At 37.1% G+C, this 12,884-nt stretch overlaps 1 protein-coding gene across 3 annotated transcripts in view; it reads left to right on the top strand.

Annotated features, from left to right (window-relative positions):
* Nucleotides 1-11,496, top strand: part of KIF20B (kinesin family member 20B) — a 74,744-nt gene extending 63,248 nt beyond the window's left edge. For all 3 annotated transcript variants that reach the window (XM_058697126.1, XM_058697128.1, XM_058697127.1), the window contains exons 30-34: nucleotides 1,723-1,920; nucleotides 4,220-4,321; nucleotides 4,717-4,867; nucleotides 9,280-9,422; nucleotides 11,242-11,496. In XM_058697126.1, coding sequence (XP_058553109.1) covers nucleotides 1,723-1,920; nucleotides 4,220-4,321; nucleotides 4,717-4,867; nucleotides 9,280-9,422; nucleotides 11,242-11,319 — 672 coding nt within the window. In that variant the 3' untranslated portion in view covers nucleotides 11,320-11,496. The remainder of the gene's footprint in view (nucleotides 1-1,722; nucleotides 1,921-4,219; nucleotides 4,322-4,716; nucleotides 4,868-9,279; nucleotides 9,423-11,241) is intronic.
* The last annotated feature ends 1,388 nt before the right edge of the window (nucleotides 11,497-12,884 follow it).

Genomic DNA, 12,884 nt, shown 5'->3' on the forward strand with positions numbered 1-12,884 from the left:
ATTGGGAAACTTGCTGAACACTGAGGTTACAAACACAAGACATTGCTGTCCTCAAGGAGTAAAAAATCTAGTAAAATGGATACATAAATGACTATTTGTTTGACTTTATCTTATGGGCTAAGACTCATGAAGAGACTGCTAAGAAGGAACGCTGCCTGTGGAGGGTATGATGAATTTTGCCTGAGTGGCTGTGGATGTGGATTAGAGAATGTAACATCATACTGAGTCTTGAAGGTGAATAGAATTTTACCAAGCTGAGAATAGGAAGAGAAGGGCATTTTAAAATGGAGAAATGGCATGACGCTTTTTTTCTCTTGGCCTTTCTTTGATAGTTTTTGGTAGTTTCAAATAATTAGCATTGACCTTAGAGACTAAGATCATATCATTTGAAGAAAAGTTTGGAGTTGATTCATAAATAAGATTAATCTTGATTGCAAAGGCAATGATTTTTAAAAAAATTTTTTAAATGTTTATTTTTGAGAGAGATGGAGACAGAGTACTAGTGGCGAAGGGGCAGAGAGAGAGAGAGGGAGACACAGAATCTGAAGCAGGTTTCAGGCTCTGAGCTGTCACCACAGAGCTTGACGTGGGTCTCAGACTCCCAAACTGTGAGATCATGACCTGAGCTGAAGTCCGACTCTTAACTGACTGAGCCACTTAGTCACTCCTGCAAAGGCAATCATTTGTGGAACATTTCTTTATAAATTTATATTGCTGCCCTAAAACCTCCTGATTCCAATTCCTATTAAGAGTTTCAGCAGTTATTATATATTCCACGGTTTGGGGGGAATGGTATTGTTAATGCTATTTTGTATATTTTTTTTGCCTTCATGAAATCAATATGCTCTATTGTCTTAAATATAGGTTTTTTAAAAAAATGTTTACTTTTAAGAGAGAAAGAGTGCAAGCAGGGGAGGGGCAGAGAGAGAGGGGGAGACACAGAATCTGAAATAGACTCCAGGATCAGAACTGTCAGCACAGAGCCCAACGCAGGGCTCGAACCCACAAACCATGAGATCGTGACCCGAGCTGAAGTCGGATGCTTAACTGGCTGAGTCACCCAGGCGCCCCAATATGCTCCCTTGTCTTAAAGTCTGATAAAATGATTCATTCAGGTAGTTGATGGTTGATTCTGGGGATAGTTGATTCTGGGAGCTTAGCTGGACCTACATGCGGCCTCCCCCTGTGCTTGGGCTTCTCACAGCACAGTGGCTGGGTTCTGAGATAGGGGAGTGTCCTGAAAGTTCCTTTTCCAAGAGGACAGGGTGGAAGGTACAAGCCTTCCTCTACCTCTTACAATCTTCCTCTTATGGTCAAGCCTCAGAATGATGATGTTACTTCCACCACATCATATTGGTTGTGGAAGTCATTAATAAGGACAGCCCAGATTCAAGGAAGGATTGAGACTCCAACTCAATTTGTTGGAGTCCAACAAATAGGAATTGGAATCAGGAGGTTTTAGGGCAGCAATATAAATTTATAAAGGAATGTTCCAAACAATTTGTTACTCTGTTTCCCTAGATTTTAATATACCATGTATAAATCTGGAGAGGGCAGATGGTAACTCCATCTTTTTGTACTTGCTGTGGTAAATTTGACCCAGAGCACTTTTAATGTTGCCAATTCATTGTCTTTGATGGGCATTTGAAAGAGTTAACTCTTTGCGATTCATAAATTCATATTCTGCAAATAAGATCTGTGTTCTTTTTAATTCTGTTGTAGGATGGCTCTGTAGTCCTTGACTCTTGTGAAGTGTCAACAGAAAATAATCAAACGACTCGATTTCCAAAACCTGAGTTAGAGATTCAGTTTACACCTTTACGGCCAAACAAAATGGCAGTGAAACACGTCGGTTGCGCCTTACCAGTGACGGTTAAGATTTCCAAGGCCCGGAAGAGGAAGAGTAATGAAATGGAGGAGGTAAGTACTTAACTAATGAGTGAATTTAACAAGCAAACCTTAAGCTCAGTTATTATATAGTTAAACTATTATACTGTCCTCCTGTTCATAAGCACTGCTGTTAGAGACCAAAATCATAATTTATGGCACATTTTATATTCTTTAAGAATACTATTGTAGTTTGATAGTCCTCAAACAAAAAGCTTGCGGTTATTAAAATATATGGCTTACCTCTTGTTTCATTGAAGCTTTGATAGGTCAAGTGATGGTGGATTTCACTGGAGAGCTACTTCAGTATACCAGTCCTTTTCAAACTTAGTGACTCTCCCTCCAGTAGAAGAGGGTTGACAAAGAAATTAGAGAAACTGAATGGCTAAACTGCATGAGTATAATCTTTGTTATTTAACTAAAATCTTTAGGTCTCTATGGTCATAGTAGGTTTTGGAAGGGAGACTTTTTCTGTTAGCCAGTATATTAAAATTTGGGCCTCTATTTAGTGGTAGGATAAAAACTTTTTACTTCTTCTTACTAAAGATTTCTGATTGTAGGGTTACCAAACCTCCTGCCATCTCCTAGCCAAGCAGGTTTGGCCAGTCACATAAACTTCTGCACCGCAGTTTTCTTCTTTTGGAAATACGGGATTAGAGACAATATGTTTAAAATGCTTATTAGCTTGTGTTCCACATGTGGTGGATATATAATAAATGGTCGTATTTATTTTAACAGTAACTTGTTTTAAATTTAAAACTAATTATAAACTCTCTAGCACAATAACTTGTTCTTCAACTTTTTTTTTTTTTTTTTACCCCTCTAAAGAGTAGTATATTTTCAAGCTGGTGGAAGGGCAGAAATAGTATTAACCATACTCCTGAGGCTCTCTGTCAGGTAATAAATTTGCCAAGTGAATATTATTTAGCATATTTCCTGCTACACCTAGAACACCTTTAGTGACTGTTTTGTAGAGTCTTAACTTTGTATTCAATATTTAATTTATATTTAATAAATTTTAGATAACTTTAAAACAGTAAGTAGTTTCATTATGATCTGTGTTAAGCTGACTTTTCCTTGATTCATTGTTTTCGAAGGAAAAGGAAAAATTGGTTGTGTACTCAGGGTTAAAACACAATTATTTTTTTCATTTTACTATCGGAATATACTCCCCATGTGTTTTTTAGAATAGATATGCAGATTATTGTAGATGTAGAATTATATAGAAACTTAAATTTTGTTCCTGATGTTTACTAGCTCTTCAATGCTTTAAGAAACTGAGTGTTATAATAAGGTCCTCATGAAAATCATTTATGCAGTGCTACATTCTAATCCAGTGAAGACTCCAGAGAGCTCTTTATTGCATACTACAAGTAAGAGGGACTTCTTACTCTTCATTTGTTTTACATTGATTACCATCTGTCTTTCCCCTTTCAGGAGGTCTGCTTCTTATCACCCTTATGAGGTCTACTTTGTAACTTGAATTCTGAGGTTCGGTCATGATCTTTGCTTCTCTTCTTGCCTTTTTTTGTTTTTCATTTTATGCGTACGATCTTTGGTACAACCAGGATTTTTACCAGTTTGATTCGGTTAATATACCACAAGAGACGTTTTCCTAAGAGGTGATGTGGGGAAAAGAAAAGTAATATGGCAAGTCTATTTAATAGGGAAGATAAACTATATTTCTTGATTTTAGCATTTTGCCTCTGCTTATACTGAAGATTTTCACTTGATCTTGTTCTGTTTTGTTTTTGATGCTGCCAAACATAGATGCTCTGAATGATTTGCGAATTGAGGAAAGTGTAGGTGTATTGCTGTATTTTGGAAATGGGGTTCAAATAAAAGATGTTATCTTTTCTACTATTTTTTATTTAGCTTATATAATTTCGTTATTTGTGATGTGTGTGTGTGAAAAATTCATGTGTTCAGTCACGTTGCCATATATGTGTGTGTTAAATCCTCATGTTGTACATCTTAAACTTAACATATGTTATACTATAGTCAGTAATACCTCAATAAAGTTGGGGGGGAAAGTCATACCTTCAGTCAGGGATTCTCAGCTTCAGCGTGATTGACATTTAGGCTTATATACCTCCGTTTTGGAAGCCTCTCCTGTGCATTGTAGAAATGTTTAGTAGCATTCTTGGCCTCTACCACTAGTTGCCAGTAAAACCCCCTCCCCCCAGCAACAACAACCAAAAATAACTCCAGACATTATCAGTGTCCTCTGGGGTCAAAATCACCCTTGGTTAAGAACTATCATCTTCTTTTGAGTCTAGAGAAAGAAAATATTGTTAAGGAATTAACCAGTGCTGAATTTCATTATTTTTAGGACTTGGTGAAATATGAAAATAAGAAGAATGCTACACCCAGAACTAATTTCAACTCTCCTGTTTCTGAGCATAGAAATTCCTCTGGCAAAAAGGATCAAAAGGTTTGTCTTTTCATTCATCCAAAATTGACCATTTTCTTAACTTACAGTTATAAAGTAAAATATAAAAATAGAAATGTCAGATTTAATTAGTAATTACCCAGAAATTCAGTTTTCTCCAGTTATAACTCATTTGTCTTCCATTTCCTATTCATCTAATTCAGCTTAGAATATAAACTGTAGCATTTGGCCAGTAGCGGGCCCTTCTCGATACTTCTGAATCCGCGTTCTGCCTGTTACACCCATTTGCCATTCTTGGGGTCTTTCATCGTCACTTAATCCTGAGCTTCCTGCCTGCAAATGTGACCTGGGTCTGACCTCTTTAATTCCACTGTGGTCACAACTGTTTCCTTCTAACATTTTTCATCAACAGTAACAAAAAATGTTTGTTTCCTTAGGTTTCCACACGCCCATCATCTAAAAAAACATACTCTTTACGGAGTCAGGCATCCACAGTTAGTACAAACGTGGCCACTAAGAAAAAAGAAGGAACACTACAGAAATTTGGAGACTTCTTACAACATTCTCCAACAATTCTTCAATCGAAAGGTTTGCAGAAAACTAATTAAAAGACCTTTTATGTTAGGTATAAGGTGTTTTCTAATATCTGGTTGGCGTATAAACTCAACAACAGTGATTATCTTATTTCGAATAGACATTGTCCTGTGTGAAGTATGATGGGAGGGTGCGTGAAAGGATGATGTGTGCTTAGGTGTTGGCTGTAGAGGAGGAGAAAGAACCGTATGTACGTACAGTTGACCCCTGAACAACATGGGCTTGAACTGCATGGGTCCACTTATGTGTGGGTGTTTTTTGCTAACTATGTTACTGTAAGTGTATAATTTTCTTAATATTTTGTTTTCTCTAGCTTATTGTTGGAATACAGTATATACTACATACAAAATCCATGTTAATCAGTAAAGCTTCTGATCAAATGTAAGGCTATTAGTTAAGTTTTTGGAGAGTCAAAAGTTGTACGTGGATTTTTAACATTATGGGGGGGGTCGGTACCCCAAAGTCTGTGCTGTTCAAGGGTCAACTGTACTTCATCCAGAACAGGCTGCTTTAATGTAGTTACAGGGATCCAAGAAAGTTCTGTAGAATTGGAGGCAAGAGAGCTTTTTTGATTCAGAGGCTAAGGGAAAATTTTAGTTTTTTTTTTGAGGAGATGGGATTTAATTTGGGATTGAAATGCTGGCAGGATTACACCCTCTAGAGATAATCACTCTGTTATGGTATATATTCTTACTAGTATTTTTTTCTATGCACTGACAAACATTACCCATTCACATATATCAAAAATATCAAAATACATCAAAAATATCAAATATATATGTATTTCTATAAATATCTCGAGTTCCATTGCTTAATGCTTTCTTCTTTATAACATAGCCATATTATTTGTGTATAAATATATACTAAGATACATACTTTTTCTAAATACACACACACATAAACAAAAACATACATTTATATGTATTCACACATGTGCACACACACATCTACCAGAGGGAACAGTTTTAACACAGGTGGAGTACCAGGAAAGTGTAGAGATGTGTAGGCAATTCTGGGTAGTAATATGCATCTGGCTTGGAGAGTGTGGAGAGGTTACTGGGTACAAAGGGCAGGCAGAGGAGTGGATTTTCGTCAACTTAACCTCAGTGGTAGTTGTGGGATAAATTTGAGACTACCGGTGAGGAGAATGAGAGAAAGGGACTGAGTTAAATTAAAAGCAGGGGATAGTTGAGTCGAGTCAAATAGGCTGTGGAAAAACACTTCCTGTAAAAACTTAATACAGAGGTTCCCAAACTTTCTTGGTTCACAGTGCCTTTAATGCCTAGGTAATTTTTTTCATTGTTCCCCTACACCCAAAAAGAAACAGCTAATATTTTATCCATTAATGCTAAGGCCAAACAACCACTGAAAATTCAGCTTCTGAAAATCCAGTTTGTAAAGTTACGTCATCATCAAAAGGAATGTAACATGTTACCATTTGAAACAATACTACCTTGAGCTATTGAGTGTCACTGTTTTCTTTCTTTTTGAAAAAAATTTTTAACGTTTATTTATTATGGAGAGACAAAGAGAAACAGAGCATGAGCATGGGAGGGAGGGGCAGAGAGAGAGAGGGAGACACAGAATCCGAAGCAGGCTCCAGGCTCTGAGCTGTCAGCACAGAGCCTGACACAGGGCTCAAACTCACAAATGGTGAGATCATGACCTGAGCCGAAGTCAGATGCTTATTCGACTGAGCCACCCAGGTGCCCCTAGTGTCACTGTTTTCTTTGAAAATTTAAAATATTTCGAGGTGCTCCTGTGAGTTTGCTGTAGTCTGGCTGGCTTCATGCACAGTGTGGGAATTTTAGATTTACCAAACCCCATTTGTATATATGTATTTTTTTATAAGACATGTACTTTTTTAAAAGTTATAATTAGCATAAGCATAGAAGATATCTGGAGGGACAAACAGCAACTGTTAAATGTTTAAATGTAGAGCGGTAGGACTTGTTATTTTAGATTCTTAGGTATTTTGTTTAAATTATATTGAATAGCACTTACATAGTAAAGGAAAATAAGTTTTCAAGGAAAGGAGCACACATATGGTAATTGACTTTCTTGCTTGGTTGACTCAGCTCCTAACAGCTTCCCTACCTGTACAGCAGGTGTGGATTTTTTTTTTTTTTTTATTCATTTAATCTCTACACCCAGCATGGGGCTTGAACTCATGACCCTGACATCAAGAGTCACATGCTATTCCGACTGAGTCAGCTAGATGCCCCTAGTGTGCATTTTTAAAAACTTACTTCTAGGAGTATAAGATACCCCAATTTTGGATTATAACTACACTATGTGTCTGTTGTCAATCACTTAGAAATCTAGGGGGAAAAATAGAGATTAATTTTTAGAATTCTGCGGCTCTTGATAGCCACTGTTATTTCATTCCTTGGTATCATTGGTCTTCCTTCTTTTCCCTTTTGTGTCTCTCCTGTCCCGCTAGTTTATGGCCACCAGAGTGATCTTTCAAACTGCAAATTGAATTATTTAAACTATAATTTTTGTGTTATCTTTTCCACTACAATATAAGCTTCACAAATGCCACGTGTTTGTGTGGTTCACATCCTCAGCCCTTAGTATAGTGGCTGGCACATCGTAGTGGGGAGTTTGGGGCTCCAGGCCAAAATCCTATGTGTGATTTTTTTCCCCCTTTTAGGCTGATCCATAGGCAGTTACATAATCTTTACCTGTTAGGCCTCATGGCTTTTTCGTGGGAAAGGCTGCCCTCCCCATGCAGAGTGCAGTCTCTGAAGGGAGTTACGGTCAAGGACTCAGGACCCTGGCCAGCCATCCCCTTATACATACCCGCAGTCCTCACCGAGGTGCCTTCATTCAGAGCCTCCTTATTGGGGGCCCTCAGCAGAGAAATTCCTCAGGCACCTCTTCCTAGGACCTTCTCATGACAGGAAAGGGGAGGGAACCTGGAAGATACTTTTCTCCACTCAGACTTTACTTTTCCACTCTTATCCCTTCCTTCTGGTCTCCAGCCCTAAGGTCCATAAAATAGCAAAGGCAAGAGCTTTTTGTTCAGTACTCCCTTGGCAGTGAGAGGACTCCCCACTTGTGTGCCGATCCTCCTGACCTAGACCACACCTGGGGAAAGATGGAAGGTGGGTGCGAGTCGCATTTTCGCAGGTTTTGCCTCTTGCTTATTCTATTGCAGTAAGTGGTTAAAGGCCTAAGTGTTGCTTTCATTTTGGCTTATTGACTTAACTGGCTACTCTGACATCTGGCAGCTCAGCTCTTTCAAGCCCAGCCTAACCCTTGGCAAGTAGACTTTCAATTTAGCATGTTTTTTCAACCTTTTTTCTATTAAAAAAAATACATAGCTAATATCATATGTATATGGATTTTCTATCCAGCAGGTTTCCTAACTGGAAGTATGTTTTCTATTAAAATCAATATGTACCTGTTGAAAAACAAACAAATGTAGGGATGCCTGGGTGGTTCAGTTGGTTAAGTGTCTGACTTTTGATTTGGCTCAGGTCATGATCTCACAGTTCATGAGTTCAAGCCGTGTGTCAGGCTCTGTGCTGTCTAGTGTAGAGACGGCTTGGGATTCTGTCTTTGCTTCTCTCTTTGCCCCTCTCCCCTGCTCTCTCTCTCTCAAAATAAATAAATAAAATAAACTTTAAAAAAAAGAAAAAAGAAAAATAGGGGCACTTAGGTGGCTCAGTTGTTGAGCATCCGGCTTCAGCTCAGGTCATGATCTCAGAGTTTGTGAGGTCAAGCCCCATATCAGGTTCACTGCTGTCGGGTCAGAGCCCACTTCAGATCCTCTGTCCTTCCCTCTCTGCCCCCCTGCCCCCATTTGTGCTCTCTCAAAAATAAATAAAACATTTTAAAAAAAGAAAGAAAAACAAATGTACACAGTAAGAAATTGAAAATTTTTTCCACTTCCCAGAAACAACCATTAACAATTTAATTTCTTTTACTGTGTGTGTGTGTGTGTGTGTGTGTGTGTGTGTTAACTATAAGCAAAGGGCTCACGATTATAAACTACTTTGACTGAATATTGATTGTGGATATCTCTACATGTGAGTACTGCTGCATGGTCCAGTCTATATGGATCCTGCTTTTTGCTATCACAGCATAAGCCTCTTTGAGTCATTAGAGACACTTATTGGTTGTACTGTAATTTACCAAACCTTTCACCATGTTGAACATTAGTCAAATGATGTTTTATTTATTTGCCTTTTTGTTTTTGCTGTTCATCGTTATACCATGTGTTTATGAGATGAGGCATTTAATTTTTTCTTTGTGAATTGTTTAGTCATGTCCTTTCACCATTTCTAAGTTGCAGTGCTTTTCTCTTTACTTTGGTATGTTTTTTCTTTATTAAGGATTTCAAACCTTTCCAGTTAGAAAGTTATTTATTTTAGGATTTAAACTTTTTTTTTTCATAGCAAAGAAGATAATTGAAACGATGAGCTCTTCAAAGCTCTCAAATGTAGAAGTGAGTAAAGAAAATGTGTCTCGACCAAAACGGGCCAAGCGGAAATTATACACAAATGAAATTTCATCTCCTATTGATATATCTGGCCAAGTGGTAAGCTACTCCTTTCGTTTTCTTGAAAGTAAAACTGTTCATGCTCTTTTTAATTCTGAAGTATTCATACAGTTTGAATTTTACAATGGTTTGAATTTTTATTCTTTAGATCACATCTCCTGAAATGCTTTAAGTGTTACACTTTTGCTACGTGATGTGTTAAATTTGTAATAATTAAAACAAGTGCTGCATTAATGTATACAAGTGTCATGTATTTACATTTGTAAAGTCATCAGAGGAATTTTAATTCCATCAATAGAATTATCACTGTTGAGTAATTTGTTTGCTCCTAACACCTGTTTTTCTTGTTAACTTTATCACAGGAGTTGTACAAATCTGGCCTAAGTGGGCCTGGTAAAAATGCAGAATTGACATTCAGTCATTTCCTCCCACCTTTTCTCTAAGCCTTCCAGGTTCTTTTAAGAAAAGACTGTAGTTTGTCATCCTGACTCGATGACTCATTCTCTTCACTCAGAACAGTCTGTGCTATTACAGGGAGAGTTCTAATTTCCCATCATGCTTGCATTTGCCCAGTAGATGAAAGTGACAGTAGAAAAGCAATTACAGGAGGAGGCTTCTGCAGGAAGTGGCTCAGAGAAATCAGGGGAGAGAGAGACTTTTTGCAACAGCAGCGATCAGATATAAGACACTTGAAGGCAGGTGGTGAAGAATTGGTGTCAATTAGGACATGCCGTTGGAAATCCTAGTTTCTTGGTCACTTTTCACCATCTGTCTGATTAGTTCATGATTTCTTCCTTTCACTGAAGTTCTTTTTTTTCTTAGTTGGAATATAATACTCGTTCTACTTTTCTGAGTTATATGCTGTAGCCCTTTCTTATCCTTTGTTTTACTTCCCATGATTTCAGTAGCCCACGGTCATCTGGAGTCTGAAAGCAGATGATCCTCCTTCTGATGTATTATCAGAAGGTCAGTAGTAGCCTATATGTCACAATGCCTACATCATTCACCTCACTCATCACGTAGGCATTTTATCATTTCTAGTCATTTCAAGAAGAAGGGAGAGGACAGTACGATAACATATTTAGAAAGAGATAACATTCACATAACTTACTATACAGTATATTGTTGTAATTGTTTCATTATTAGTGATTGTCAATATAATAATGTGCCTAACTTTCAAATTATACTATATCACAGGTATGTGTATGTATAGGAAAAAACAGCATACCTAGGGTTTGGTACAGCCTCTGGGGATCTTGGAACATATGCGCCACAGATAAGGGGGGATTATTGTACTTGTTGCTGTGAAAGATAATTTCTTAAAAATTATTTAAGGTACTTCTCTCCAAATATTTCAGTTATTACTTCAAGATATATATGTCCTGGGGCGCCTGGGTGGCGCAGTCGGTTAAGCGTCCGACTTCAGCCAGGTCACGATCTCGCGGTCCGTGAGTTCGAGCCCCGCGTCAGGCTCTGTGCTGATGGCTCGGAGCCTGGAGCCTGTTTCCGATTCTGTGTCTCCCTCTCTCTCTGCCCCTCCCCCGTTCATGCTCTGTCTCTCTCTGTCCCAAAAATAAATAAAAAACGTTGAAAAAAAAAAAAATTTAAGATATATATGTCCTGAATTCAATATAAAGTGTAGATGATTTTAATTCTATGTTAGGTAATGTTGAAAGAATCTTTACAAAATCTGTTACTTTAGATGATGCTTTTTTATAGAAGGTTAGTATACCTGCAGGCCAAAAGGACAAAAAAATATTAAAATGTACCTATTATTCCAGTTATTAAGCACATGAATATCTTATTAAATTATAAATAAGCTTTTATTTATAAAAAATTGTGGAATTGTTAATTTCAGATTTTGATGGACCATAAAGTAAAGGAGAGCGATCATCAGATTCTTAAACGACGGCTTCGAACTAAAACAGCCAAATAAATCACTTTTGGAGGATGTTTTAATATAAATTTTATGTTCATAATCATTGTAATTTGTATGCTGACTTTTCACAGACAATTGTATATATGATGATGCATTAAATCCCTCTGTGTACACATTGCTATTTTATACATAGTATAATTTTAATTCAATAAAGACAGTATGTCAACAGCTCAATTTGTCTACTTCTCTAAGACTTTTTTATAATAGCTTTTTTTCTTTCTCTTTTTTTTTTTTTTGCTTGAGTATAGTTGACCCACAATGTGACGTTAGTTTCAGGTGTACAACTTACTGATTTGACAAGTTTATACATTGTGCTATATAACAGTTTTTCAAACTGTGTGCATTTTCCTTTTATCTCAGGCATAAGGATCAGTGAGGTTCTGGGAAAGATGCTGTTGTTTTTGGTTTTTTTACATACATTGCAGGTCAGATATTTGGTTTACTTCTATTTAACAGTGTTTTATGAATTGTTTTTACTTCATTTGTTAGGAAACACAACTGATTTTACATGTGTGGATTATAGCTAAGATCCAGGAGTAGGGTGTACAGGTCTCCTCACTGCCAGAATTTGTAGGCACATCATTTAGAAAAGATCTCAAGTCTTTTAATTATAATGTCTTGTTAGTAATCCTGTTTTTTCTAGGACACAGAAGATCAGAAGCAGAAAGAAAGGAAGCATCTAGAGGCCAAAAAGTACTGATAGCTAGAAAATACAAAATTTTAGACCTGGAAGGACCTTAGAAATGCATTTTCTTAATTTTATAGATAAGAAAACTGAGACATAAAGTTTACTTTTCTCGGGATCATATAGCTAAGGTATATTGAGCTTTTGGTTTTAAAAAAAAATCAATAAGAAGCAAAAAACAAAGCAGAGGCCTCAAGAATTGTTGCCAAATGGGGTTTTAAATCTAAGAGCATACATTTATATATCTAAAACCTTAAAGGTTTCATTGGATTTTATCACTGTTCATTTTATTATAGTGATGACCTTGACTTGGGGAAAAAAAGTTACCTTTAGTCTTAAGAGCAACACCATGTTTAGGAAAAATTTCCATCAAAATAGTTAACACAGCCTTTTAAAGCAATAATATGTTTTATTATGTTACCTGGCTTCATTACGCTAAAAATATATCCTCAGTTGATCCTCATTCACAGATTATGTTTGGAAATTTGCTATTTGCTAAAATTTCCTTGTAACTCCAAAGTCAGTACTCTAGGCTCTTTTGTAGTCTTTCTCAGGCATGTGCAGAGTGGCAAAAAATTTTAGTTGCCCAAGATGCATGTTCCCAGCTAGGGTTGAACAAGGTGACACTGCCTTCTTGTTTCAGGTCTCATAATGTAGACAAGTGTCCGCGTCCCTGAATATAGTCTGAAATCAAGCCTCAACAAGATTTGCAAGGGAGACAGAGTTTACCAAATTAGAAGGGTTTGAGATACACCTTGTACTTTCCAAAGAATCATACTAACAAAGCATAGAACCAAGCCTATGTAAGGTTGAAAGTAGTAATCAAAATGCCTCCTGGGACAGAAATCAACACACTTCAGAGAAAGATACGATACAG

Source organism: Neofelis nebulosa, chromosome 13 (assembly GCF_028018385.1).
Source record: "Neofelis nebulosa isolate mNeoNeb1 chromosome 13, mNeoNeb1.pri, whole genome shotgun sequence".
Taxonomy (NCBI): Eukaryota; Metazoa; Chordata; class Mammalia; order Carnivora; family Felidae; genus Neofelis; species Neofelis nebulosa.